The sequence below is a fragment of the Netta rufina genome (assembly GCF_964035555.1).
Source record: "Netta rufina genome assembly, chromosome: Z".
Taxonomy (NCBI): domain Eukaryota; kingdom Metazoa; phylum Chordata; class Aves; order Anseriformes; family Anatidae; genus Netta; species Netta rufina.
The window spans coordinates 68,708,977-68,736,914 of NC_140126.1; the positions used below are offsets into that span (position 1 = coordinate 68,708,977).

The following is a 27,938-nucleotide window of genomic DNA, read 5'->3' on the forward strand; positions in this document are numbered from 1 at the left end:
AACACACCTGAGAGACCAGCCAGGTGCCTTCAGGAATAATTTGTGCCTTAGCACCCAATGGCTTTATTGTGGGAGAAGGTGGGAAGACTGGCTGCTATGCCTGAGACAAAATTTTGGGTGAGACCTTAGGAAAGATCAAATGGCCCTCCCTGCAGACTTCCCTCTTTTGGAAAAGAGGAGCTGTGGTGTTGCTTAGGAGCTTGCTGGTCTCTGTAACATGACATACTGGTTACTGATGGTGGTCCTGCAGGCTCCTGGTTTCACTGTGTCCATGTTGTGTTTGTGGGTGTCAAAGACAAGGTGGAAGTTGAAAGGAAGTGGACTGTGGTTTCAGAAATGTCCTTTTTCTTCGAAAGGAAGTGAATATGCGGAAATAAAATGCAAAGAGAATCCAATATAGAGTTGATTTCTGCAATATATATATTTTTTTCAGGTAGTGGTTGAAAACATGAAGGGAAGGGAAGAAAAAGGTAACTGCCAAGTGCACAAACTCAGGAGAACGTGGAGGGAACTGTTAGGAAGGGAAGTGCCGCCAGCGAGAGGTTGGTTTGCTTTGCCTGTGGAGCCCTGTGCTCCTGGAAATGCCTAACACAGGTCCTGAGCTAGCACGGCCAGCACGGCCACCAACCCAAAGAGCCCCAGCCTTGTGGCTGGGAGATATCCCCATACTTTGTGACACATAGTCCACCCCAGCGGGGTGCAGTACACGGTTCTTGCTTGGCAGAGGAACAAGGTGTTTCTTCTCCTCTACAACACAGCTTCGAGTGGAGCTTTCAGGCCTGCCCACATCCACCCAGGTGTGTGGAGGTGGGGGACACCCCTCAGACCTGCAGGGAGGCCACAGCCCTCTCGTACATGCGCTCCAAGATGCGGTGGATGCTGGCAAAGCTCGGCCGGTCGGAGGGCAGCTTGCTCCAGCAGAGGCGCATCAGGTTGTAGAGCTCCAGAGGGCAATTGTCTGGGCAGGAGAGGACGTTCCCGTCCCTCACGTAGTAGATGACCTCCTCGTGGGCCATCCCGTAGTAGGGCTGCATGCCGTAGGAGAAGATCTCCCACAGCACCACCCCGTAGGCCCAGACGTCGGACTCCGTGGTGTACCGGTTGTAGAAAATGGACTCGGGGGGCATCCAGCGGATGGGGATGGCGTCGTTCTCGTTGGCCTTGTAGTAGTCGGCCGAGTACATGTTCCTGGAGAGGCCGAAGTCGGCGATCTTCACCACCATGTTCTCCCCCACCAGGCAGTTCCTGGTGGCCAAGTCCCGGTGGACGAACTTGCGCTCGGAGAGGTAGGCCATGCCCGCGGCCACCTGCTTGGCGATGCAGAGCTGGCTGGTGCAGCACAGCGCCAGGGGGCTGGGCAGGCAGACCCGCGCCTCCAGGCCGCCCTGCTGAGCCAGGCTGCAGAGGTTGCGGGGCGAGCGGTCGCGCAGGTACTCGTTGAGGTCCCCGTAGGCCATGTACTCGAACAGCAGGCACATGGGCTTCCCGACAGCGCACACGCCTGCAAGAGGAGAGACGGGTCATTCGGGGAGCAAAGAAAGGTTCTGCTGTGGCAAAACATCCCCCCCCCAAAAAAAATATACATCCAAAAATACTTACGCAAAGTAAGTATTTTCAAGAATGCGTGTGGGGACAGAGGGAAAGGTGAAGCATGCGAATACCGCCCGGTTGCATCAGGTCCCTTCGTGTCTTTGAAGCTCCTTCTTCAGGGATCTAATGCTGAGCTCCGTGAGGGATGCTAACAAGTCATGCAGCTGCCTGCTTTCTCTGGACATCCAAGGAGGAGGAGTATTTGGAGCTATGTTTAATTAAGAACCTGAACCTGGTTAAACTGGCTTAAACCTGCTCCAGTTAAACCTGGTTTAACTGGAGCATTGCCTCTTCCCAGCTGCAACTGAAAGGACATACTTTCAAGAATAAATTTGATAGTTCCAATTACAGGTTATTTTTTTGTTTGTTTGTTTTAGTTATTGCATTTATACTAGTGTTTGTGTAAAGGCCACACATATATAGTTAGACTTCAGATGTAGTCACAAAACAGCATTTTCAGGGACATGTTCAAGAGTTCATTGGGATACCTTAAAAAAGAAACAAACAAACAAAAAAAAACACTCCCACTCCATACTCTTCTGTTGTTGTTTTTGGTTTGTTTGTTTGTTTGAAAACTGCACATGCAAAAAATGTTGTTTGCAGAAATTACTTTTGGCATGACTGACACATATATGGGAAAAAAAAAAAAAAAAAAAAAAAAAGACAAAGAAAAGGCAGACATCAGAAAGAAGAGATCTGCAGAGATCTGCCACATCTAACAGATGAAGAACCAGTGTGTGCAAAGATCACCAGCTTAATGTACAGATTTCCAAACCCAACTTTTTAACCAGTTTTATGGACATAAAGTCAGTTTTAGAGGTAGGCAAAAATATTTGTGTTCCTGCTAGTAACTCGCCAACTAGCAAAAGCCAGCATTTGAAGTGTATGTGATTTGCTTCCTGAGGGTCATTCACTTAGTAATTGGTGATCCAACTTATTGCGAAATCCGAAGTTCTTGTTGATGACCTAACACTTGAATCTTTGAGAAAAAACAGATATCTGTTCCCAGCATGATAAAATCGGGATCTGACAAGCATGAGGAGCGTATGTGAGAGCTTTATAATCTGAGCTGTGCTCAGCAATGCGGCTCTTTTCCCCACGCCCACTCAATGTGAGACTAGTTTGTTCCTGTACCTTCACCCCTTCCTGACCTACAGTGTGTTGACAATAAACACGATGTTTATTTGCATTTGGGGCATTTCCTGATGCTCTTTTCCGTTTCCAAAGTACTTCTAATCAACCCAGCTTTCCTAAACCTGAGGTTTTCACATTTCCAAATTTTGTGGAGCTTCCTGTTGAAATAAATTAAGATCTCAGCTGCTTGTTGACAGGGATCAACCCTTTGAACCCCAAGTAGGACTGCCAGGTGAAGGTGGCTGGCAACATCCACTTCATTCATAAACTGAAAATTTATTGAAATAGAATCTGGTCAGCAGCTTTCTTTACAGAGGAATGCACTATTAGCCAAGCTGTGGCACCAAGGTTTTCTAAAAAGCCCAATAAACCAGAGTTTCCTTTCAGCCGAGAAGGGAGGGGAAGGAAGAGACTGTTTTTGTGGTCGGCTTTTCTGTTTGTTTGCTTTACTTTGTTTTTTTAATGCTGGTGAGTGTTCAGACATGACAATAGTAAGTGGGACCCATAAAACTAATAAGACTTGTTCCTGTTTTTGTTGTTGTTGTTGTTGTTGTTTTTAAATACCCACAAAATAAATCACAGATCCAGGAAGCTCACGTCTTCCCTGTAAGACATCTGCCCTGATGTTACAAAGCTGGAAGCAGAGATACGCAGCACGATGGTCAGCAGCATGCTCTAGCACAGGATGAAGAGGGTTTGTTACAACACACCACCCTGCAAAAGCAGCAGGGTCAGACCTACATTTTGAGACTTGCTCTGGTGGAGAATTTAGCAGAGCATGCAGCGGCTCACAGAAAAGCTCACCCCTTTTGCAAGAGGCATTTCCTCTTGCAGAAGAGATCCCTTGCATTCCGGGCTGGTCATGCATGTGTCTTTGCCCCTGTGGCCCTAGAGAAACCCCATCATATCTGCAGGATGGGTTACCCCATACACAGGCACCTCATTCAGATACCTAAAAGCTTGACAATGTTCGGGTTGTCAAATTCAGCCATGAGGGCTGCCTCCCTCTGGAAGTCGGCCTGCATGTCCGCAGATGCTTCCTCCTTCAGCATCTTCACTGCCACCATGGTGAAAGGCTCGTACGGCAGCAGCCCCGGGGCCCTGAGAGAGAGGAAAACACAGGTAAAAGGTGCAAGCACACCAAATGCAGGCTCTGTTTCTGGTGTGAAATGATGGAGACAAAAACAAGGTGGAAGCATTCGGCACTGACCGAAGGATTGATCTCACCAGGAGTGAAAAATAAAGATATTTTATATGAAAATGTTGAAAGAGCCTCCTTTTCCACATGCAGCACGGTGGTGGCATTGGCATATCTGGTTACTATCAGAGAATAAATAGTAGTTATAGTACGTTCCCCAGGTTTTATAAGGAAAATAACCTTTTGCCACTGTTCAGGAGGAGCAGGGTGGGTGGAGTACACCTGTAATTTAGCAAGTTTTGAACCCATTAGCTAATTTCAGCTGAATTTAACAGGGTGGAGCTGATATATTAGCACATAGTTAGGCTCCTGCAAGTTTTGTGGAAACAGGTGATGAGACAGAAGGGAGAAAGAATAGACGTGTCGTGTCTGAAGAACGAGCTCACACACCAATACATGCTGAACACTGGTGAATCTTCAGCTTAAGAGACACAAGTCCGGAAGCAGAGCTTCCTGGCTTGGAACAAGCACAGGCTCATATTGTCTTCTTATCCTCAGGTCACTCTGCCCTCACCGAGTTTGATTAGGCCGGCTTGCCAAAGATGCAGGGGTGGCTGTTCCCAAAGCACAGCAACGTTCTGCACTTCAGACCCGGGTCAAACCTCGGATACACATTTCCTTGCCCGCTCCTGCTCTGCCCAGGGGTCCCACAGTGGAGATGCACTCCTTAAAAGCCTACAGAGCCCGTGGAGAGCGGCACCCCGTCATGTCCCGTGCTCCTGCCTGACTGCCCTCCTGCTGCTCAAATGCCAGGTTACTTTCCTGCTCAGTAGCCCCAGGAGGAGGTTCCAATTTCCAAAGCAAACTTCCAGTTTCCTTGTCATCTACTCCAGACATATGGCACTTGCAACAGATGCGCTCGGATGCTATAAATGTCAAATGTCAGATGGTGGCAGGATGCCCATCTAGAGAGGAATTTCACAGGCAGCCAGATCGCAGCTGAAGGGCTCGGGTGAGGAGGTCCAGCATGCCAGGGTGGAGGAGCAGGCTCCGCATTTGTCTGCTGCTGCTTCCGCTACTGCAAAATGTCCTCCTTTTCTCACCCTGTGCTGGCAGCAAGGTTCCAGTCTAGCAGGAGAGAAGATGTCTTCTCACACACCCACTGCTTCTGCCTAGCCTCCCTGCCTGAGAAAGTAGCAGCAATGCCCTGAAGAAGCCAGCAGAAGAATTAAAAGTAAAGAGAGGAGGGCATGTATCTCGTCCAAGCAACTTCGCTGCAGATTCCCACTCACGACTGGCTAGCAGACCTAGCTCAGTGCCAACAGCTTCATATTGCGTGCTTTGGAGAGAGACATTCACCCCGGGCCAAAGCCTGAAGCAGACCCGTCTACCCGCCCTCCGCTGAAATCCTGTAGTGTAAACTAACCTAAATGCGACCCAAGTGAGATTAAGTTGCAGGGAGCCTTTTGCTGGGCATTCAGGCTACAGCACGTAGCTCCACCCTCAGCGGCTCCTCTCAATAACTCGTGTTAACTCCTTCGGCCCACTTCTGGCAGATCTGGGGAAATTGTGCTGAGTGGGAAGAGGGAGAGACTCCGTGTGCAGTCGTGGCAGGGAGCTGCTGAAGCTGAAATCCTTGGTGCCCAGAAGACACTGTTAGGAGAAAGGGATGGGTGCACGTGATCAGTGGACAGCTGTGACTTCTGTAATTAAACAGGACAATTCGGGCTTGAGGAGAGAATAGGGAGTGTTTAATAGAAAACTGGTAATTTTCTTCTAGACATAGGGAGCATCAACAGAAATTACCTTGGGTTTCCCCTCTAGTGACTCCCTCAATAGGTGAGATACTGTGCACAGGATGGACAGCAGCTGTCCTCAGTTTCTTCACCACCAAAGGATCTGTGCAACACTGGCAACATTTTAGGTACCTGCAGTTTAAAGGACCACCCAGCAAGGCAAACAGAGATTTTGCCCCCGGTCTACCTACAGAGGATGCCTGATTTTAGGTTTGCAGACAGACCTTTCCAGAACAATAACTGTCAAAAAAATAAATAAATAAAATTAAAAATAAATAAATAAATAAATAAAAGAGGAGCAGATTGAATCTGTATTTGAGATTGAGTCCTGTCCCACACCTTCCTCAGCATCACAGCTGGGCAGATTGTTAGGCCGTTAATTGGTGCCATTAATATCTAATGAGGCAGGTGGAGAACTACCTTTGCCCTCTCCTTTGGAGGGAAATTTGGGGGGGGACGGGGCAGCACAGCGTTCAGAATGGGCAGGGGACTGTTTCGTTTGGTTTCTTTAACCAAATGAAACTTTAACTTTCTGAAAGTTAAACTTGAAAGAATATGAGGATACGTGTGATGGAGAAACTCCTGCCACCTCGATCTCTGAGCTCTTGCCCACAGCTCTAGCCTGGTTCCTGGGGCAGCCTTCTCTCCTCAGAGATGACAAGCTGACCCCCAAGCTTTTGCAGTGGGGGTCCACGAGCCTTTGTTGCTGCCAAAGACCCCACACCCAGGGCACTGGGCAACCCTGGCCTTCAAGCTTAGCCTGGGGCATGCAGCTCCACCTCTGGGAGTAATCTGCACGCTCACCTACATCGTCCTGCAGAGGAGTGGTGCTCTGGAGGTGTGCAGATGTCAACATGGTCCTCCCAGGTGCAGGAGATCCTGAACTGGTCCCCACGGCCTGGTTAGGACAGACCTGAGCCAGATCCCAGATCTCGTTTTGAAGACATCTGTTGAGGTAACTGGCCACTTCCTCACCCCTTCCCGTGTGAACGAGCCCCAAGCGGACATGGCAGCCTTTCAGGAGGAGCTGGTAAATGATAGCCAGACACTTCCTGTCCTAACATGTTGCTTGACCCAGGAGTGAGTAAACACTGAATCAGGACTCGCAGCAAGCCAACTGGCAAAGGCATCACTGGCACCGTGCGCAGAGCTGTGTTTACAGGAGAGGGAGAAACATGAGACCAGGAGAAGTAAAAGGGTTGCTAAACTTAGCCTGAGATGTCCATTTAACACATGAAGACAAGTACATGTTATCCATCTGCGACGGGAAGGCAAAGATTTGAGCTGGGATGGTGTCCGTCACCTGGAGGGATGCGCAGCTGGTGCTACTGGACGTCAGCGCAGCAGTCTCTGATGGTCTGCCAGTGGTGCACAGGAATGTCAGGGGATGGAATTTTCCCTGGGAATATAACGCCTCAGAGTGGTTTCTGGCTGAGATTTTTTTTAATAAAAAATTTGCCTCTCAGAAACAATATTTCTGGGGCTCCTTCCCACCGTGTGTTTCTGAGGGTACGGTACTCTGCATGCTGCAAAAGCTGGCTAAGAAGATTGTATTGCTTGCTTGCTTTTTTGTTGTTGTGGTGTGGTTTTTTTTATTATTATTCTTTTCCTTTTTCTTCCATTTTCCACTGACAATAGCAAAAAGGTTTAACTAAAAGGGATTACAGCGCTGGGGTGGACGAAATCCACGTGGAAGCTCTCTACACCACTTTAACACTTGCTTAACCTGGCGCCTCAGTGATATTTGAGTGCCCTTTGAGAGGTCCTGCTCAAGGTGGGGGAGAGACACCTCCAGCTCAGGAGGCTCTGGGCAGCACGGAGGCTATCTGGAGGTGCTGGTGCAGGCGATGCTCCACAAAAGGCTGCAGTCTGTGGGATGCCCTGAGCACCAGGCACCTGCACCAGCTCGCCTGCACCAGCTGTGACTCAGTCACTGCAACTTTGCCCTCAACTCAGGTTCGGATGCGTTTGGCTCAGCCATCCAGGCTAACAATCAATCACAGGCTAAGCATCTGTGATTTTCCCACTCTGCGCCCTTTAAACTTTGTTATTTTTAGCTCCCTCTATGTTAAATAAAAGTACGCCTGCATTTCTTCCACATCCCTTCATTAGGAAAAAAATCCGTCACACCTATTGAAGTGGTTTCCCTGTTCTACCAGCATTTTAACCTGCCCATAACTAATTTCCCAGTGGATACATCCACAGCATAACTATAAATGTTGAAAGTACCTGCACTAATGGCTGCTTTTTGCACGGAGAGTCCTTCGGTTGTGAAGTCCATGGGAGCAGTTCACCAGGCAGGCCATGGTGCACATCAGGACTCTAACAGTCCCTGGCATTTTTTGTCATCGCACACGACTCCAGATACAGTGACAAAATGAGCTACATCCCAGAGACATTAACTGTAAAGGACTAACAAAACCCATCCTGAGCAAAATGGAACGATACACTCTGTCTGCCTTCTTTCAAGGAGTTTGGGCTGGGATTTTCCAAGAAGGGCAAACAGGCCAAATGCTGTCCTGCAGGCATTGCAGACTGTCAAGGGTAACAAGACGCCTTCCATCCACCACAGTCTAAGCAGGTTTGGGTTCATCTCTGGGTTCTCCATGAAATGTTTTTCACATGTGAAGAAGAGCATGACCTCACCTCCCAGGAGGTTCAACAGAATCTATGGCTCATCTAATGCCTTAAATTTAAACAGGCAACAATGGCTGTGATTTCCAAGAATGAAGTCTGAATAAGCAAAGGACATACACACACACACACAAAGGATGTTGGCTTAAGTAGGTTGGGTTTTTAGGGGATTTTTGGTTTGGTTTGGTTTGGTTTTGCCTCTAAATCAAACGTAAACTGGGTCAGGACCTAACTGCAGCATGACACATTGCCCTCTGTGGTAACTACTGGCCAGTGTTGAGTTTGTAACGGAGGACACTACACACTGACAATTTGCACATACTGGGAAATGCAAGCATTTCACAATAAGTCACATGTCACACGCAATACTCTTTGGGGAAGAAAAAATAGGGATGATAAATTTAGCTAAGCTATCACACCAGACTTTGGTATGTTCTTCTCTCTTAAGAGAGAATTAAGAGAGAAGAACAGGAGACTTATTCTTGACAAAGGTTAACAGATATGAGTGGAAAGCAGTGGACAAGACAAACAATTATTCAAGCCTCAGTTAAACTGTTGGGCCCTTCTACCAATTTTGGTTTGAGTAAATGAAAAAAGGATTTCTGCGTCCAGACAAATGGATGCCCAAATGCTGATTTTTCCCAGATACCTTCAGATAGAGAGGACTCACACATGGGCTGCTTACCTTGCTTGGAAGACTCTCCCGAATGCTCCTTCCCCAATATCTCTCACGTATTCAATATTGTTCCTGGGATACTCCAGGCTGAGCAGTTTCGGATTAAGGAGAAGGGGCATCCGCTGGTACATGGGGTTGGGGTGCAGTCGATCCAGGAGGAGTTCGGAGGGCAGAGTGGTGAGCGTTGGTGTTTCTGACTCTCTGAAACAACGGAGCAGTTGCTGGTCAGAGTGTGCATGGCCCCCGACCAGGAGATCAACATCTGCACCTCCAGGGAGGGTTTCTTCCAGGATGGAAAAAGGAGGTATAGCAGGGCTGCTGAAAGAGCCTTGCAGCAGGGTCTCAAATCATTTCCCCAAAATAGCCACCAGGCCACCTTCTGCTCTGACACAGGCACTCCTCAGAGCCTGCACTGGTGCAGCCACAGACATAGGGAGGGCTTCTCCCTCCAACAGGCATTTGCAGGACTGTGCTCTCAGAAGCAGGCAAGCCGTGTTTCAAAGCAGCATTTGTTGCCTTGAATTAAGTCCTGAGTTTTACCTTTTTTTGTTTTTCCATTGCTTTCGTCGACGGCAGCAAACGAGGGTGACAATGCCAAGGATCACGATAAGGGCAAAGCTGGAGATGATCGAGATGATAACAGTCATGGAGTATGTAGGGGAAAAGGATGGAGGAGGGGGGAGGTTTGGAATCTCTCCGTTTGGTTTTCTTGTTCCGAGAGATAAGGACGCTGTAATGTAAGCAAAATCAGAAGATTATGACAGTTTTATAGGGTTGGGGCTTTCCCTTAAGAGGTACTTGTGGAGTCCTGCTGACATCATGGATACAGCAGTATGACTGTATATCATACTAGGGAACTTTGGTTTACAGGAAGCAAAGCACATTACTGCTTACCAGATGTTAAAGTCCAGTCCAGGACCTAATAAAGGCCCAGATACAGTTCCCATTGAGCTGGGAACCCAATTTTAGTAAGGAATCAGACACTTAGAAAGAATTACAGGTGGGAGATGCACTGGTGGTGTCTAAGTGTTCAAATAAGCTGAAGTCTGCGTTGGGAAGGAGCAAAGGTCCACATGTGGGCCACAATATATCACACATCCTAGAACAAATCTGCAGAGAGGAGTGTAAGACCAAGGCAAGTACACATTGATACCTTCCTGGATACCTTGCCTCCAACAACTTGCATATCAGTGTCTTTATGGGTCTAATACAGTAAACTAGTGTAAAACATATTTAGCTCTACTTTTTTTTTTTTTTTTTTGGGGGGGGGGAATCAAGTAGCCCCCTGCCAAGTACTTTTTGAGCCATTCTAAAAGATGTTAATCTGTATGTGCATATATACAATGATTGAGAACAGAAAGAAATATAAACTAGTTTTTAAGACCAGTGAAACAGATACTAAATTGTATTCCCCTATATGCTCCCAGTGCCTTTATTCTCTCTGCAAGTGGAATTGTCTTGTTTCCAAGACCTGAGATTCTAAAAAAATTTGTTTATTAAAAAATTGTAGCTTTGATGAAATACTTTTCAACATACTCTTTGGAAAAAAAAAAAAAAAAAAAAAAACAGCAACTCCACAACTTAGTTGCAACTCCACAAAACAAAAATGTTTCCATCTTATTCAGAATCATTTTTAGATATAACTGTTCTTTATTATTGAAAAAATATCACCAGAAGCAAAACAGCTTCAGAAAATACGCCGTAAGACCTACTTTCTCCTCAGACCACAGTGTGGCCAATTCATTCCTCATAATACCACGGGAAATTTGATTTCATCTTTTGGTCTTACTATAATCTGGAGCAAGGTCCTTAATATGTCTGTCCACATTTTCCCATCATTAAAGTGTTTATAGCACGTTCAGATTAAAGATGCTGAATGCATCTATGAGAAGAACTGGTGCTGGCTGAATCAAGAAGACAAAACAGATTGGTGGAGCTACAGGAGCCACAATATGATGCTCAGGATACAAATACCTTACATGTTCCCAAAACAAACCCAGTGGCAGAAATCATAAATTCAGTCACCTACCATCTCCACAGGGAGACACGCTGCAATATTCCCAAGTCACAGACGGGTCTTTTGTGTAGCACCAGGGACGCTCGTTTTCACCTCCTGGGTTGCGGCAGTAGTTCTCAGCATCAGCCAGCTCGGGGAAGACCTGAGGAGTCCTTCTGTGCAAGTGGGGAGCCTTGGAGCAGGAAAGAGATTGGGTTAGTGCTTGAGTAGAATTTTTGCTGCTGGAATTAACAAAATGAAGCAAAACAAAGGAAAACAAAATGGCAGGGAGGGAAGGAAGGAAGCAAGGAAGGAAGGAAGGAAGGAAGGAAGGAAGGCAGGAAGGATGGACTTGCAGATTGAAATACAAAGAGGCTGTGAAACAGCAGTGGACTCAAGAATGAAGGCAGGCTGTCAGCCCTTCAATGGGACAGAGCTGCCTGGCTCTGGGAAGCCCAGCAGAGACGCAGACCTTGAGAGCAGCTCCCTGTTTGGGGGGGTCTCACACTGCTGCCTACCTGCTCGCTCCACTTCTGGCAGGGGATGCCGGAGGCCGTGACATTGACCCAGCCCTGGTAAAACTGGCCATTGCCACTGTAGCAAGTCCCTGGGGAGTTAAAAGAAAAAACAAATAAATAGGTGTGGACAAGGCACCTCAAACCATGCCCTGGAGCAGGGACTGACAAGAGTAAAGGTCATGTCCTTAGAAAAGAGCCGTGGCCAGCAAGGCCCTGTGAGGGGCCTGCACAGGGCCCGTTGCCTCGCAGCGGGTGCTCGGACACAGACTGCAGCTCCCAGCACACGTGGAAAACACACACCGAAGGGAACCGAAGAACTGAAGCAGCAGATCAGCATAAAACACTGTTATTCGCAACAGAATGTGCAGTTCATTTTACATACACAGGGCCTACTCTGACTGCAGAAGGAAAAAAAAAAAAAAAAAAGCAAGCGGGAAATCTTGAGGAGATTTTCACTCCCAGAATAAGTTCTCAAGACAAAAATGTGGACACCACCTCTCCCCACAGGAGAATTTAATGCGTGCCGGTACAGCCCAGGAAGCAGGAGGGACAGCAGAGGAGATGCAGCCTTACACACATCATATCTGCCAGCTATTTGTGTGGAAGCTCTGCTGACCATGGACGAGCATTTTGGTGATGGCATGCGTTAGGGTTCGCTTATTAGGTGCTGCATTATTAACCTTATTAGATAAATCAGTAAGTCAGCAAAAACTGTCATCATAACTTTTCTTCTCCTGCACTAAACTGACAGTTCAGAAAAAAAAAAAAAAAAAAAAAATATATATATATATATATATATATATATATAAAAAAAGAGGAAACTTGACTTTTTCTAAAACAAAGTATTTTTAAGCAAATCCTTTTCCACTTCACGAAAGATTTGTGTAAGGTTTGACACAAGTTTGAGACAAAAATTATGCATTTTAATTTATCCTAGCAGATTGTTCTATTTCTCCTGTAGGAGAAATATAGATGATTAGTTTTTGTTTGTTTTTTTTTTTTTTTGTAGGGATGTACTTTTAATGAGATATTCACTTAGAGCACCTGAGCACTCCAGTAAGCACCCGTGTAAAGAGCAGTTCTAGAACAAATCCAAACCCATCATGATGCTGGCCTGCTCTTTTCTTCTTGCATCACCCACTCCACACATTTTGGCTGTTATGTCTTTTACAGACCCTTAACGTGCTTTTTGCATGTTCACCAGGTACCAAGCTGTAGGCAGAAAAACAGCCATGATGATGTCTGCTCCTGGTGGGTGAGCTCAAACATGGATCAAGCCCATTGTAGCCTGAGGTGTGGAAGCTCCTTAGCTTACGAATGAATGGTCACGGGCTCCGTGAGCACACTTGGTCCATCACAACTGCAAGGTAAAATGCTCTGACTTGAAGTACTTTGGCTGATATTATCACTTATACCTGCAAGACGAAAAACACCTTTTGCATGGGCTGAAACAAGTATCAGTGTGACATCTTCGAGGAGAGATGTGGAGAATTTTAGGCACAAAGGCAGCCCTAGGGAAGCATCCCTGTGCCCTTGAGGGGCTGGAAAATGCAGATGCTCTCATAATGGTCTTACAACTCAGCTGGCAAGATAGAAAATGGTTTGGCTTGTTCTCCTCAAAGCTTAGCACATCTAGCAGGGCCTCTGAAGGCAAAAAGAGGGGACAATCTCAATAAATTGTTACCATTACGTCTCCCCAGTTCATGACTGTGCAGTACACATCTGAGCAACGCCACCCTGGTGACATCCTGTGGAAGCCAAACAAAAGGGTGGCACATTTACACAAGGCTTTGGGGACTAGCGAGCATCCAAGAGGAGGCTGAAACCAGCTCATGAATGCACCACACTGCTGGCACCCCCTGATTCTGCTCTGTCCCCCAGTGAGGGCAAGGGGCTGGCAGAAGTCACCATGAGGGACAGCTGGGTCTCATGGGTGGTTCGGGGCGGGTTACAAGAGAAATGTCAAGGCTTCAAGGACAGCTGAAGGGAAGTGCTGGGGCTGTTTGGGGAACAAGGTCTTGCAAGGGCAGCTGGATGTGGGTAACCATACCAGTAACAGCATGTAAGGGTGGGACAGCTTTGCTATCAGTATCAGAAATATCAAAGACGGGTACAGCAAAAGGAGAAGGAATGGGCAGAAAGATGAGGGAAGAGCTGGAGGGGAGTGTACCACCTAAAAGTACCATCCCTATCTAACCACTTTCAAAAGTTACCAGTCCATGTTCTCCCTCTCCCTAAATTCTGTACAGCTGCAAATGTGTTTCCCTATGCTGTGGATGTGGAAGCTCATACATCCTCTGTTAACAACCCAAATACAGCCAGCAAGGACCAGAGCAAAACGCAGAAGCGCTGTGCAAGCTGCATCCTCAACAAAAATACCATGCCCAGCCTCTGGAACCACAGAGCCTGGAGAAGTCTACTTACTGGTTATATTCTCCTTCTTAAAATCTGTAAAAAGACAAGACAAGACATGAGGAAGGGTAGTGATACAGCTGGGTGCCAACTTGGGAGCGTGGCCGTGGGAACACACCAGCGCACGGGCGCAGGCAGGACGGTCCCCACGTCGCAGCCTTTGCTTCTGCTGCAGGTCGTGGGTGACATCCTGCCCCCCTCCCTCGCCAAGAAAGCAGCTCTGCAAACAGCCTCTTACCAAAGAAAGGGATGCGGGTGCAGGCACTGGGGTCCTGGTGCAGGCTGGGGAGCCTGTTGCACTCGGGAAGGGCGAGCAGCATCAGCCCTGGCTTGTAGATCCCCCTCTGAGAGTTTTCCTCCATTGAGAGCCATTCCTTAAAGCAGTAGAGATCCTTTACAGCAAGGCAATTCTCTCTACATCATTTTGCAAAAAACAGTGAAATACAGGGGTCAATGGCTTGATAACAGCTGCTGCACTTAGCAGTGATGTGCAGGGGTTATGCAGGCTGACAGAAAACCATTAACGGGGCTACGCTTCTTTAAGCCAGTCTGTCTGGCTCATAAACCATAAAGGAAACTCCGCATAAAATGTAACAGCTTCCTCTAGGAAACCCACAAAGCTACATTTTTAATGAAGCAGGTTTATGCTCAAGACACAGCACACATCACTGTCTGTGAGTATACTCCCATCTTTTCCTACACATTCACTGCCATCTTCTAATAATAACATGTCTGGGAGCTATCTTAGCATTTTTGGTATACTCTAAAATCTTACATGTCTTCCATAAATATTACTTAAATGTACCATCTATTCAAAGCAGGCGAGCAAAAATTCTTAACTTTTCTAAGCTAAATATTTGCCTACATCTTTAAACTCACAGAATCAGCCATGCATTTTTTTCTCTTCTCAATAGAGAAAAGAAGCTCACCTTTCTCTCCTTTTTTTTAATCTGCTAGCAATCTGCAGCAAAACCTTTACAGTGCCTGATGAAATAAGAAACCAAACTGCCTCCTACCTAATATATGGCCTCCCTAACAATGTGAAACATTCACTGTCAAGAGGTGCTGTGGATGTTTAAACATTCTTTAGATCTGAAGCCGTTTTGTGAATAAGGCCTAAACAGAAATATCTGCTCTGGAAAATAAAAAATTAAAATTAAGACTGTACCATACTAGAAACTTTGAGTGTTTGCTATTTCTTAATTTGTCAGTGATTCATTTACTTTTTCAATCATTCATTTTTGAGAGCCTGAGTTGCAAAACCAGCTTTGAGGTCATGTGCAGAGATGATTTTTGCTGAAGTCAGCTGCAGTCCTTTGAGGATGCATGTCCTTCCTGACCACCACAGAACAACACAGCAATGCAGGAAAACACTCCTGGCATCCGTGGTAAAGGCTTTAGCCAATTTCACCACCTGGTGGGCTGATGCAATCTCTTTACTTGTTGTCTACCAACAGCTTTGGCAAGAGCAGATGGCCACAAGCTTCAGTGATGGCCACCAACACTACAAACCTTCTGCAGCACCTGAAGGATGGAGGCCACCAGGAATTTTACCAGGGCAGCAGCTCTTTGCAATGGCAATGAATGCTCTCCACAGCAGCAGGCTGAAGCCATCGAAGGCTCAGCTGCCCTGCTTGTGGTTTTAGCCCATGCTGGTTTGCTCCTTCCTCACTTCCATGACAGCCAGAATGTATCCAGATGGTGTAATATTTTAATTTTACGTTAAACAACATGTGGAGCAGGAATGACTTTCTGAAGTAAGAAATGCTTAGCTAGGGAAATGGGAAAACCTTGCCTCCACTGTCCAACACTTGGGAGACCTGGATTGCATTAGCTGCCTTCACTCCCGGAGCCTGAGCATCCTTGAACACACCCCACATTAAGTGTGCAACTACAAAAAAGCCAAAAAAACGTTCCTCAGCAAGCTACTGCATTAAAGGCAGGTTGTCTTCACCCACCAGCCACCACTGCTGGTAGGGGAGCATGGCGAGGCTGCTGGAGGGAGGGAGAGTCAGTCTCCTGCAGCTGAGGTCATGCCATTGTTATAGCCCTTAATCCCCAGCAGCAAGGGCTGGGTGAGATCATATGCAAAGATTACTTCAGGGTATTATTAGAAATTGTATGTAATGTAAGTGACGGGGAGACAAAGATCAGGAGCAGCCGAGGAGGACAGGTGTCTGCACTGTTGAAGAGGAGGTGGGTGTACACAGAACAAAGGGAAGAGCTTTCCAACACAAGACTCTTCCCTGGAGCTGGACGCTTCGTAACAGTAGTGGTCAGAAGAGAAGCAGAAGGATTGTCCCTTGCTATCACAAACGCAGCCTGTGTCAAAAGCCAGGAGCAATCAAGAATTATGAGATGAGACATCACTTTCCCTTAAAAACAGGAAAGTTCTAATTCTAATCAAATTGTATCTTAACTTATGTGAAGTTTTTACCATGTTCTTCTCCCCCATTCCACTTTATCTTGTTTTGCCCACTACTTGTTTTTATAAAAGTTCTGCACAGCTTGTTTTTCAGTATTTGTTCTAGCTAACTAGCTTTCAAACCAAAATTTCATGGGAGAGAAGAAATGTTGCAGTGAGTAAGTAAACAAGACAAAAACACATAGAAACATAACAAGGGAAGTCTGTTCATGAAAAAAACAGGAGATTTCTACAGACTCGGGGATAATTAAATTCTTACTCATGAAGCATTTCAGCTGAAAACTAGTGTTGCCTAGCCAATTTCAGCAGAGAGGTATAAAGCTGTCAGTAGAAAGCAGATAAGATAATTGGAAAGCCACCAAGACTGTGCAAAATGTGTTCAAGAGCCCCCTGGGGTCTCAGCTGTTCAGAAGGACGTACTAGATGCCTGAGTTACCAAACAGGGCATGGGGCTAGGCTTTGGGATGATGAGTTCTGGGGACAGGAAACTGGAGGGACACCATCCCAGGGATCTTGTGAAAAAAGACACATTTAAATCCATGGTAAAATCGCTGGGAAAAAAATCATTAAAGGGAAAAGAAAATGGATGTATCTGCAGAATGGCTCATGGGTTTGAGGGATGGTGCCAGAGTGGTCCATTAGGATTTAGGCATATTTGCCAAGGTTCTGCCTGCTAGCTAAATGTCTTATGTGAGTGCAGAGAGCATGATGAGTTATACCACTCAGAAGCGCCCAGGGAGAGCAGATCTCCATTCACAAATCCGGTTATGGTCCTGCAGGCCCACTCGTGAGCAGGGGGGGGGGAAATGAAGCCAGCCCCGTACCCAGTCCTCACTGACAGGTCATGTGGAGCACTGCGCAAAGTCTTTCCCTGATAAATGGGCCGTGCATGTGTGGCTGCAATATAAATACTGTCACACATCTTGAAAATAGGCAGGGAGACCATGCGCTAAAGGGCACAATGACAAAGAGCAGCGCAGCGAGGCAGTGGGGAGGAGCCTGCCAACAAAAGGCAAGTTTCAGCACTTGTCTGCAGGGTTATTTGTGGGTATTTGCACACACGCTTCTTTCTCAGGATATATGCCCCGGCTGTGCTGGCTACGCAGCGCTGAGCAGCACAGGCTCCCAACGGAGAACCTAACCCGCTGTCAACCTTCACGCCCGGGGTTTTCCTCTGTGCCTTTGTTTTGGAGCTATGGAAGGAGGAGTGATCAGAAAGGCCCTGATTGTGAAGACAACATGCTGTTGACTGTCCTAAAAAGCCCCTGCATAACTGGAAAAATAATTTCCAGTAGACTACATCTGGCCCATGTCCAGCTGGGGTAGCGCTGCCATGTTCTGCAGACAGAACAATTGTTTCAGTCGAGGCACCAGAATTGGGGCCTCTCTCCTAGCAAACCCCGATCTGAATAATCTGTTTCAGGATTATGGTTTCAGGAAAAGAAAGCATCACCCCACAAGGTTTACAAGGGGTTTACTCCGGTGCTGAAAAGCAAGACCTATGGGGAGAGCTAGGAGAAAGCTGGCTTATTCCAGGCTGAGAAGCTGGGGAAGGCTTCGTAAAATCTTGCTGTGAGCGAGGAAGCTCTTCTCCGTGGCCACGGGGGAGGACAGGGTGCGATGAGGGAGGGCTGCCCGGTGGGTTGCACGGCCCCTGTGCCTGGGACGTGCCGCACAGGCACCTGTCAGCAGGGGATTAGCTGCAGCACGGGATGCTCTGCTCCCTGCCAGCCCCGTTTGGCTGCACATTGCTCTGGCTGTGCGAGGACACGTGTGCCAGCAGGGAGGTTGGTGTGGTTCAGCAGGTGCAGTTATGCTGGCAGTGTCTCCAGCACAGTCTTTTTCTGTCCCATCATTGCGGTGGTGGGAAGTGCTGAGTGATTAGTGTCCTACCTTGGCCACATCAGCCACACGTTTCTGTGCCCATATTTAGTTAAAATTCCAAACCAGCAATGACTTTCTGATAGCAGCAGTGAGTGCACACTGGCCTAGCAAGATTTAACTGATAACAATGTGTTAATTACTTAGATCAGTCATGTCATTCAAAGGGATATTCCTTTTCAACACCTGCCACCGAAAGCCTGATATAACACAGACCCCTGAAAGCCACTCTGAACCCCACCGATGAGCACAAGGAGAGCTGTGTCAGGTCCAAGGGGTGCATACAGAGGGCAGAGGAAAGGAAAAGCTCATACAAGCCCAGGGAGCCCACTTCCCCTCAGTGCTACTGCAAAGCCAGGTAAATTCTTGCTGTTTCCAGCCTCCTGTGCATCCATCCCCGCAAAACAAAAGTGAAAGGGGAACATTTCTTGTTTCTTTACCTGCACACGGGCTTGGGGGCTGGCCCAGCTCCCGAGGGCTTGCACTCCTGGAAGATGTAGTTGCACAGCAGGGACTCGGCGGCCGGTCGGCAGAAGGCACTCACCATTTTCAGCTCAGTCCAGGCAGTGTGCACGAGCAGCTCTTGGGTCTCCTCAGGGTCAGCGTAGGAGGAGTTGAAGAAAACCAGGGCGTTGCTCGCCAGGATGGCGCTGCACACCTCGCCTCTGTAGGTGCTGCAGTAGCCTGCATCGCCCTTGTACAGCTTGCTGTCGGGAACAAGAGCAGACACACGGGGTTAACCTGCAGCCTCACACAGCTGCAGCTTACACCTAGGTAGCCAGGTGTAAGACTAAAGGCCAGGAGAAGTGGGTGTGTGGATACAGGAGCTGAGAAGAGCTAGCACCACTCAGAGCACAGCAGGCTTGGCTCCTTCTGGGGCCGATCATTTATCCCTCCTGTGCTTTCTGCATGCAGCCTGGTGTGGCTGTCATCCCTCCTCCACCAGAGGGGGGTCAGCTCCCAGCACAGGGTCAAAGGATGCTCCCCAGCCCGGGGAAACTGGGGCACACCTGGGAAAACTGCCCCAAAGCGTGCGGGAGGAGCTGGGGGTGCAGAGGTCCCCATTGCTCAGCCCGCCCGCATAACTGGGGTCAGGGAGTTCAGTTCTCAACATGCCAACCATTTGGAGCAGCCAGCAGAGCTATTTGTATCCCTGCCTTTTACTGCTCTGCCCAAATAATCCCCCATTGTCAATGCCCTGGGGGGTTCTCACTGTTTTTCTCAGGAAAGCTGGACTTACATGGGCAAGGGAGTTCAGAGGATGCTTATATCTCTGCTGTTGATGCAGCACTCAGCAGGTGACACTCCCTGACCCCAGTTTAGCTGCACTGCTTTAGGTTCAACTGAATTTTTTTTTATTCCTTTTCTCAGCTGTTTTTGGCACCGGGCCGCTTCCCCACTGGGCCCACACTGCCCATGGTGCCCAGCATCCTGCACAGCACCCATTGTGCCTCCTGTGCAAGGTGCATCCTCGCCATGCCCCGAGAGCCAGAAGAGGGCACGGGCACACGTGGGAGAGCTCTGCTGCTGGTTTTGGGGAGCTGCAGCAGCAGCTTGGCAGGATGCCGACATTACCAGCACAACCAGTGCTGGCGTCGTGTGTTTCCTTGTTTTTTTTTACTATCTGCAGAGTGACACGGGTGGGAGAAGCAGCGCTGAGATGTTTCTCACGAGGCCCGGCCACAGAGAGGGGATTTTGTGTAGCAGCTGTCGAGAACAACTGCAAGAGAGGAGCATCAGGAGCACTGCACCCACGCCCCTCACATGGGCACGGGTGATGGCGCGACGCCGAGGTCTGCAGTCAGCACCAGAGCCACAAAATCCCTTGCAAACACCCTGCAAGGATCTCGCACGCCGCTCTGAAGGAGGCGAGCCCTCACAGGCAGCCCGTGCCAGCAGCACAGCAGAGCCGTTTGCTCAGATTTCCTTAAGCCTTGCTCTTTGCTCTGAGCACCGCCAGATTCAGGCGAGCCCTCGCGTTTTCCCTCCAGGCTGATCTGCCTGTGCCACATGCAGAAATATGCTAGGGCTCCAGAAATAGAAAGCCAGCCTAATCGTTCAGCACTCCAGAAAATATCTGGCAAACGTGTACCTCTGATCACGGAGAAGTAGCTTTACCCATCCACAACTTTGCTTCGAAGAAATACCTAAACCCCTCTTGCCCGAATATTGTGATCACTGTACCAAAGCAGATTTATTGGCTCTGTGCAGACAGGAGCTTAGCTTGCTCCTGTGAATTTGTGAGGTTGATGAAGCCTGACTGTGGACAGAACTCACCCCAGAGTGTTCTGCACACTGCCGTATTTTAAGCAATCTACTGATGTGTGATCCACAGCTGGCTTGGCCCTGAGGCATCCTGATCTCATGGGCCTGGGCTCTGTGCATGCTGTATAAAGAGCTCAGTATTGCCTTCAGGTGAGCCTCATGCCTGGCAACCAGAAACCCACTCCCTTTATTTGAGCAAAATATTCACCAAATAGCCTTGTTTCAACATCATTCCTCTCCCTGGCCCACAGAAACCCCCTAGGGATCCACACAAACCATCCTTACCTCCACTCTGCCAGGGGGGCACCGGATCCAGCAATGGTGACGAGCCAGGAGAAAGAAGAAATGGCAAAATCATCAGTGACATCTCATTGCACCCTCTGCGGTAACTAAGATTTCCATGGCAGGAAATCTGTCTGAGAGCTGTAAGCTGTCTGGAAAGGGCGCAGCTCACGTGTTTTGCATCTTCTTGTAGGGAAGAAGAGAAAGGCAGTGGGGAGAGGAGGTGAGGAGGTGCCCCACTGACTGCAGACCTTGCTGAGGCAGGTTTCTGCACCCTTATCCTGTACCCTCACCTTATACCTTAGGCTCTGCATGCCTGGGAGGCCTTGTTCTGTCTTTAATTGGGCTCCCATGCGGGGCTGGGTGGCCTGGGCTTCTCCCCCTGCTCATCCTTTTCCCCATCAGGAGATGTCCCAGCAGCAGAGGTTACCTGGGCACGGCAGCTGTGTGGGGACAGCAGGAGGGATGCAACCCCCCCTGAGGAGCTAAGGACCTCTTGGGAAAGCTATTTTCACCTTGCTGTTAGGCGACACCGATGCTGGGCCACGGCCATGGCTTCCTCACCATGGATGGGCTTACCGAGCGCCTCTGGGACACGGCGTACGGGGCGGCACCGAACACTCAAGAAGCGACAGCTGTGCCAGTCTCCCGGGGTGTAAGAATATATGAGGAAATAGCCCGGTGGGGGAGGCACTGGTACTCAAATTTAGCCCCCCCTGCGAGCCATTAGCTCACCAAGCCGTACCCTCTGCCTCCACCCCCCGCCCCTTCTGCTTGCCCCCAGCAGGAGAGCCTAGGGCAATGGAAAAGTTGTGGAGGACCCCCACCCTCCCAGCACACCTGAAATGCTGACGGTTGCGGCGGCTTTCGCAGCACCGAAGGTTTTGCTGTGCTTGTTGGTGGCGAGGCAAGTGAACAGCCCAGGTCGGGTGACGTACACCTGCAGCCGGGAGTCAACCACTCTGTCCTTGACGCTCTCCACTATAGACCCTGCGGAAACCTAGGAGAGTAAAAAGCCCCCCTGCGGTGGTGTTTCCCTCAAAGGCAGACAAGCAAACCAAGCGAACACCCAAGGGACCCACCCCCAAGCACGGAGGTTGACTGAGGAAGATGCAGCCAGCAGATGGAAGTGGCAGAGAGCTGAACCAGAAGGCAGCATTTTGCTGCCTTCATAGCTTTCGCAGACAAAAGCAAATGTTGACGACCTCACCTAGTCCACGCTTCAACAATGCTTTTGCAATTAATTTTCAGTTCCGAAGGTCTCAGATTTTTGTGGTTAGTTACTGCAGGATCTCTGCTAGCAGATTGTTTGCCTACTCATGCCTTAGCAAGGAAGGACACAACATGGCTTTGTGGCTGGGTCTACGGATGGAGAGAAGAAAAAAGTCTTGAAGACATTAATTCTGGATTAACGCAACCACGGCCACACCTCCAGAGCAGTGGTGTGCCAAGCAAATGATCTGGCTCCCACACTCCAGCAGATACCCAACAGATTTTCTGATCCCACACCTGGAAATGTGGAACGGGCTGCAGATGTGGTGACATTGGCCAGCTCTTTTCCTACATGAATGAGCTTGGAGCCTGCTGACTTTGGCTAGACAGACTTGGTATTATCCTCAAGTCCTTCTTGCTCATTTGGCACAAATTAAATCAGAGGACAGGGCACACAAAGACTCTGCCTTGCAAATACGGTAGCACCAAGCAGCATTGCCTGCTCTATTCTTCACACCAGTAGGAAGCAGCAGGAATAACTGAAAGGAGATGTGGTCATCCATGGATGCTGCTGGTGCAATTTGGCCCTAAGGACACTTGAGATTTTCATCACTGGATCCATCCTAGCAAAGCACTCTACTGACACATCTAGCTGAGAGACGAGACAGATTAACCTGACCTTCCTGGAAGCTAGTAGAAATTATTTCAATGGTATCTGTATCTGCTTCCAAAGGTATTAGTGGCGATAATTGAAAAGTAAGAAAGGATGTAGCAGTGTTGTGTCATGTCTTTAGGAAGCACATTGGTTTGTCTCCAAAAATACACATATTAATAAAGTAATGCATTTGTTCTGCCTCAATCAAGCTTTACTCAAAGATGTGGGGTGAAGGAACATGCATGGGAAGAAATCCCTTAATCAACAGACCAACATCATTATTGTAAATATGGCATCATAGATGGGTGGTATGCTGGTCACCATGCAAATGCGGGGACTAGGTATATTTTTTGGCATTACACAATACATTATGCCAATTATGCCAATTATGTCAAGTCAATTCAGGTGGATGAGAACTCAGAATGTTTTTGTTTGTTTGTTTGTTTTGTTTTGTTTTTTTAATTGTAGTGTTGCTCAGATTTATTTTTACTTTTTTTTTTCTCCCCAGAACCTCGCCAGCACTGAGCAGTGCCTGGTGTGGTCTGAAATGATTCCTCCCACTTCATCCAATATGCTTTTCTTCTACAGACCCCACCAGAACCCCAGGAAAACAAGCTGTCCCAAAACACAGGTCCTCAATGCATTCAGGCCCTTTTAGAGAAAGGGTAGAAGACCTTCACCAGCTTTCCAGAAAGAGACCATTGAATTCTTCAACTTTCTTGTTCTCTCAGCAACTGTGAAGACTACGAACAGAAGCATGTCCTTTGGCATAGTCGTTGGCAGCTAAAAAGGGTCTCAAGGACATGTGTAGTCAATCCAGAGGACTATGGCAGTGGAGAGCAAGGATATCTGGAGGATGGATGCAGGGGAAGGGACCTGCCTGCAAGTCCGAGCACAGAATATAATACAGAATATTATCTAGCTATATTACAAAAGCTAAAATACAGAAAATGACCCCTAATAAGAGTGGAAGATACAATAAGGGTTAGTGGAGATGAAGAAGGTGAGAGAGTCTGCATAGTAAACCAGGCTCCTTAATAACAAGTCTTCATACATGGAGAGATGGGGCAGGATGGAGGTACCCTCCCGAGGGAAAGAACTTCCATGAGAGGATTCATTGGTCCTGTTGGACAAGCAAGCCACCAGGAATGGCCATGGCCAGCCGGTGGCCAGAAGGATCCAGGGCTGTGGGGAGAGCAGTGAGAAAGAGCGGAGGTAAATCACTGGTTGGCACACAGCTGCCTCTGCAGCACTGTGCCTCAGGGCCACACAGCTTTAAAAACGCTGTTGGAGGAACGTGGAGAATATAAAGCACAACCACCAAAATCATGTGAGGACTAGAGGAAATTCATGGCAAAGAGGGGCTTGGAAGGAGTCCAGTGTCCTCCTGCTGGAGAGCTGCTGTGAGGGTGGTGGGCAGCTGCACTCCTGGGGGGGCAATACCAGGTGCCAAGTGGCCTACACATGGACATTGAAGCCAGGCAAATTCAAAGCAGGCACCCACATTAAATGGTCAGGGTAATTAATCCACGGATCAGTTCCCTGTAAGAAGCAGTGGGCACATACAGGCCAAAGGCTGTATGCTCAAGAGAAGTTATCTCTACTTCACTGCCTTGGTTTATGTGATTTTGTCAAATAAGGCATTTTGTCATGCTATTGTTAGCACGTTAGGAGAAAGGCCAGGAAAGGTGGCTGCAGAAAAATTTAATCCCATTATGATGTCCCCTGGGATACCCGTTCCAGGAGGAGCTTGCAAGCATCTCAAGCATCCTTCATCTCTGGCTTTCCAGATCACAGCGAATCAACCTGTGCAACATTTGGGTACAAGGGAGAGCATTTCGCAGGCGAGAACACTGCAGAGAGCAGACAAGGCAGCCTTGGCATGATCACACAGCAAGTGTTGAGAAAGGCAGGAGCAGAAACGAGGGCCAAAAAAAAGGAGGACTTACAGCTTTCCCGTTTTCCAGCCAAGTGATGGTGGGCACCGGAGCGCCTGCCGCCGTGCACCGCAGCATCACCACGGAGCCAAAGGTGACATTTTGGGATTCGGGAGCCTTCAGTATTCTGGCAAAAACTGCGGGAGAAGACAAAGGCACCAAGTTGAACGGCTGAGGGTGTTCTGATGTGGGGGTGTTTCATCCCCAAGCAGGCCTTGAAGTAGGCCAAATCCCTGCGAATAAAAGCAGAGCAGAGCACAGGCTTCCCAGCAAGCGACAGTCTTGGGAGGGGGATGAGGAAGAGAAAGAAAGAGGGCAATGTGGCTGTATTCCACACGTTACAGACAAAACTTTACCTCTGGAAATCTATACACAGCCCCATTGTGCAGAAACCAAGGGGAAAGCTGAATATGAGGTGAGTTACGATTCGAAACCACCCAGGGGACCACCAGGGTGGCCACTTAATGTGAAGGCTGGGGGTCAGACACGCTCCTCCGTAAGGTCGTGGCAAGTAGGACTGACGGTGGATACCCACAAACCCTGGCATTTTCCATGCCGTGAGTGCCTGTCCTGGGGGGAGAGCATCCATCATATGGGGGCACAACCTGCAAAGGCTTTGGGAAGCTGAGACTGCAGGGAGGAATAAGGTTTTTAAAGTCACTTTGCACCTCCACTGCTTCTTTTATGGCTATATGGTTACTGGAGAGTCTGAAGACAAGGCTTTCCCCTCCCCAGAAAAGAAAATTATTATTTTTTAATTATTTTTATTTTTCTGAGGAGAAGACCTTAAGTATTTTTGCTGCAAATGTGTTTTAATCCAGAAACACAGCTCTTATGGCCTCCACAAGCTGTATTTCAGATGCACTATTTGGACCACATAGAGGAAAGCAGAGAAGAGAGGCATTTCCCATGTGGAACATCTGAGTTTTGACCCAAAATTTTTAACAGAGATGCCTGAAAGTCTGTACAGACTGAGCAGGCTGAATAGCTCTGTGCCATTTCTTACTCCAGTTTCTCATGCTTAGTGAGTAATGATCTCTCCCTACCTTCTGGGAAGCACAGCAATGACTAAAAATCTCCATCAGAGATTTTAGTAAGGGAGGTTCTCCTGGAGTTCTGAGGCAAGCATTATATTCTGTTTGCCACTTCTGCGACCTGTATGGCTCCTTTCACCAAAATACCTGGCCACATCACACTCTTTTGTGTCTCTGTTTGCCCAATCTACAAAGCAGAGCAGTGAGGGGACAAGTGAGGGTCCCCTGGCAGACTGAAAGTCTGTCCCTGCCTTTGGGATGTCTTCTATCAACAGCAGGGAAGGCTTCTTCTGCAAAATGTCAGATGGAATGAAAAAAGCATTCACTTTCTACACACTCCTTCCATCCTGCCTCGGCCTGTGCAAAGCTGAGCTCTGTGTTAACAGAGCTCCTAAAGCCAGCTTCTTTTAGTGGATGGGCAACACCAGGAATACATGTCAGCCTAGAAACTTTGCCTCTGTGGAAGCACAGCCATTCAGTGGGCAGGGCTTTTTGGGAAGACTCAATTCAGCATCGGTGAAGTGAAAGGGCAGGAGGACACGTGTTGATCTCAGCTCCCTGATTCCCCCTGCACACTGCCCCACAGGTGCCACTTACCTGGTGCATGGCCAGGGACTCCTCTGAAGAATAACAAGTGAAATGAAGCCTTTTCCCAAGGTTTCGCTCCAGGCCATTAGCACCAGATGGTTGTGAATTCCACCCCGAGCGCTGTGGGCCAAGCTCATAATTACTTTTATACTTCATTTGGAGAAACACTAAACTTTTGGGCCAGTCCTCTGGCAGCGGCTACGTGCACATGGCTCCTGCTGAAGCCAGCACATCAAATCCCAAAGCCAGAATATGGCCCTGCATGCTCTTCTCATGCTGCTGTTACACACACAGCGTGTCACCAGCACCCTGCCTGCTCTGATCCTGCTGCTCTGATCCAGCCTCGTTAATGCCAAAGTTACCAGCACTCCATTAGCCATTATCTGATGCTGGCATGCGTGCTATCCCCTGTACCTGCTGCTCTCCCAAAATCTGCATGGAGTTGTCAGACGGGAAAAAAAATAGGCACCTTTCAACAGACATGGAAGGTTTATGGATGGGGAGCAAAGCCACAGCAAGATCAAGTGTGGTCCCCATCAGGGGGGGATGGCAAAAATCTGGATCCTGCTCCTCTGGTTCCCAGGCACGCACTGAGGACAGTACTTGTCTCAGCAGCCAAGGCACTGTTGGCTTGAGCATAGGGGAGGCAAAGCATGACACCATTACAACATAAAGGAACAAATATGGGGGGAAAAATCGCGACAGAAGATATATATTAATGTGTTTCTAGTGTCAGCTTCATCTATGCTAAGGCACATCAAGCAGACTTGTTGTTAAAGATGTGTTTTCCCCCTGGATGGGTTTTCTCCCCAGGCCACTCTTGGGCACCTCGATGGCTTGGAAAGGGCCTCTGGCCCTTTGCCTCTGTTGTGGTACATACAAGAACCAGAGGTGTCTTGCCCAGCACGGGGAGGATGGCTTTTGGGCTGATTGACTGCAGGCAGGCTGACAGAGGAACAGGCTGATCTCCACGGCTTGGAAGGCTGGAAGCTCCCTCAGCACTGTTGTGTGCATTTCTGTAGTTACAACAATTTATAAATTCCATAATTTAGCACTTAACGTATTTATATTTACTTGCTTTTTTAAAGTGTTTTACTTAAGGTTTAGATATTTAACAGAAGTACTGTAAAAAAGAAAATTACATTATTTTATTCATGAGAGATTCCCCAGGGCAAGGGCTGTGCTCCTCAGGTCCTGACAGCCTTTCCAGCACCACTGACAGGCACACGCAGGGAAACATTTTCTAAAGGTCTCTGTCTTTGGGAAGCCACCAAGAAAAAAACAAAAGCCTTGAGCATTTTCATCCTTCCCTCTGCGTCCACTGCTTTGCGCTGACATCCAGGGGATGTGGTGGGACCCTTGACCATATTTTGCAGCCCCATCACAGGTGCCATGGGAAAAACAGGGTGGGCTGAGTGTGAGCAGCCCGTGTCACACTCCACCAGGAGCAGAGCACGGCCACCAGAACAAGCTCGAGGTCCATCATGGCATCTGCACCAGTGACAAAATCTGTCCTGTAGATAAATGGAGGAAGTCAGGCAAAGGAGAGGAAGAAGTGGGGACCCTGGTGGTGCCAGGCTAAGCAACCTAAGGAGGCATAGGCGGATGAAAGGCAGGAAGAGGGAGGAACAGGAGATGGCAATAAATGCTTGCAAAATTCACATTATTTGCTGGGCTCGGGGCACCATTTTGTTCTCACTGTGCCTCAGAGTGAAAATCCCCAGCAATCAGATGACTTCTTACACCTCGGCTACAAGCCTGCCTT

The 27,938-nt window shown here is 48.2% G+C and overlaps 1 protein-coding gene across 1 annotated transcript in view; it reads right to left on the bottom strand.

Annotated features, from left to right (window-relative positions):
* Positions 1–397: 397 nt before the first annotated feature.
* The window catches only part of MUSK (muscle associated receptor tyrosine kinase), a 48,716-nt gene continuing 21,175 nt past the window's right edge, over positions 398–27,938 (bottom strand). Inside the window, exons 6-16 of the mRNA XM_084305781.1 lie at positions 24,564–24,688; positions 21,569–21,747; positions 18,641–18,907; positions 14,133–14,308; positions 13,907–13,930; positions 11,483–11,571; positions 10,998–11,157; positions 9,509–9,698; positions 8,978–9,169; positions 3,677–3,825; positions 398–1,501 (exon numbers count right to left, since the gene is read on the bottom strand). Coding sequence (XP_084161907.1) covers positions 822–1,501; positions 3,677–3,825; positions 8,978–9,169; positions 9,509–9,698; positions 10,998–11,157; positions 11,483–11,571; positions 13,907–13,930; positions 14,133–14,308; positions 18,641–18,907; positions 21,569–21,747; positions 24,564–24,688 — 2,231 coding nt within the window. The 3' untranslated portion in view covers positions 398–821. The remainder of the gene's footprint in view (positions 1,502–3,676; positions 3,826–8,977; positions 9,170–9,508; positions 9,699–10,997; positions 11,158–11,482; positions 11,572–13,906; positions 13,931–14,132; positions 14,309–18,640; positions 18,908–21,568; positions 21,748–24,563; positions 24,689–27,938) is intronic.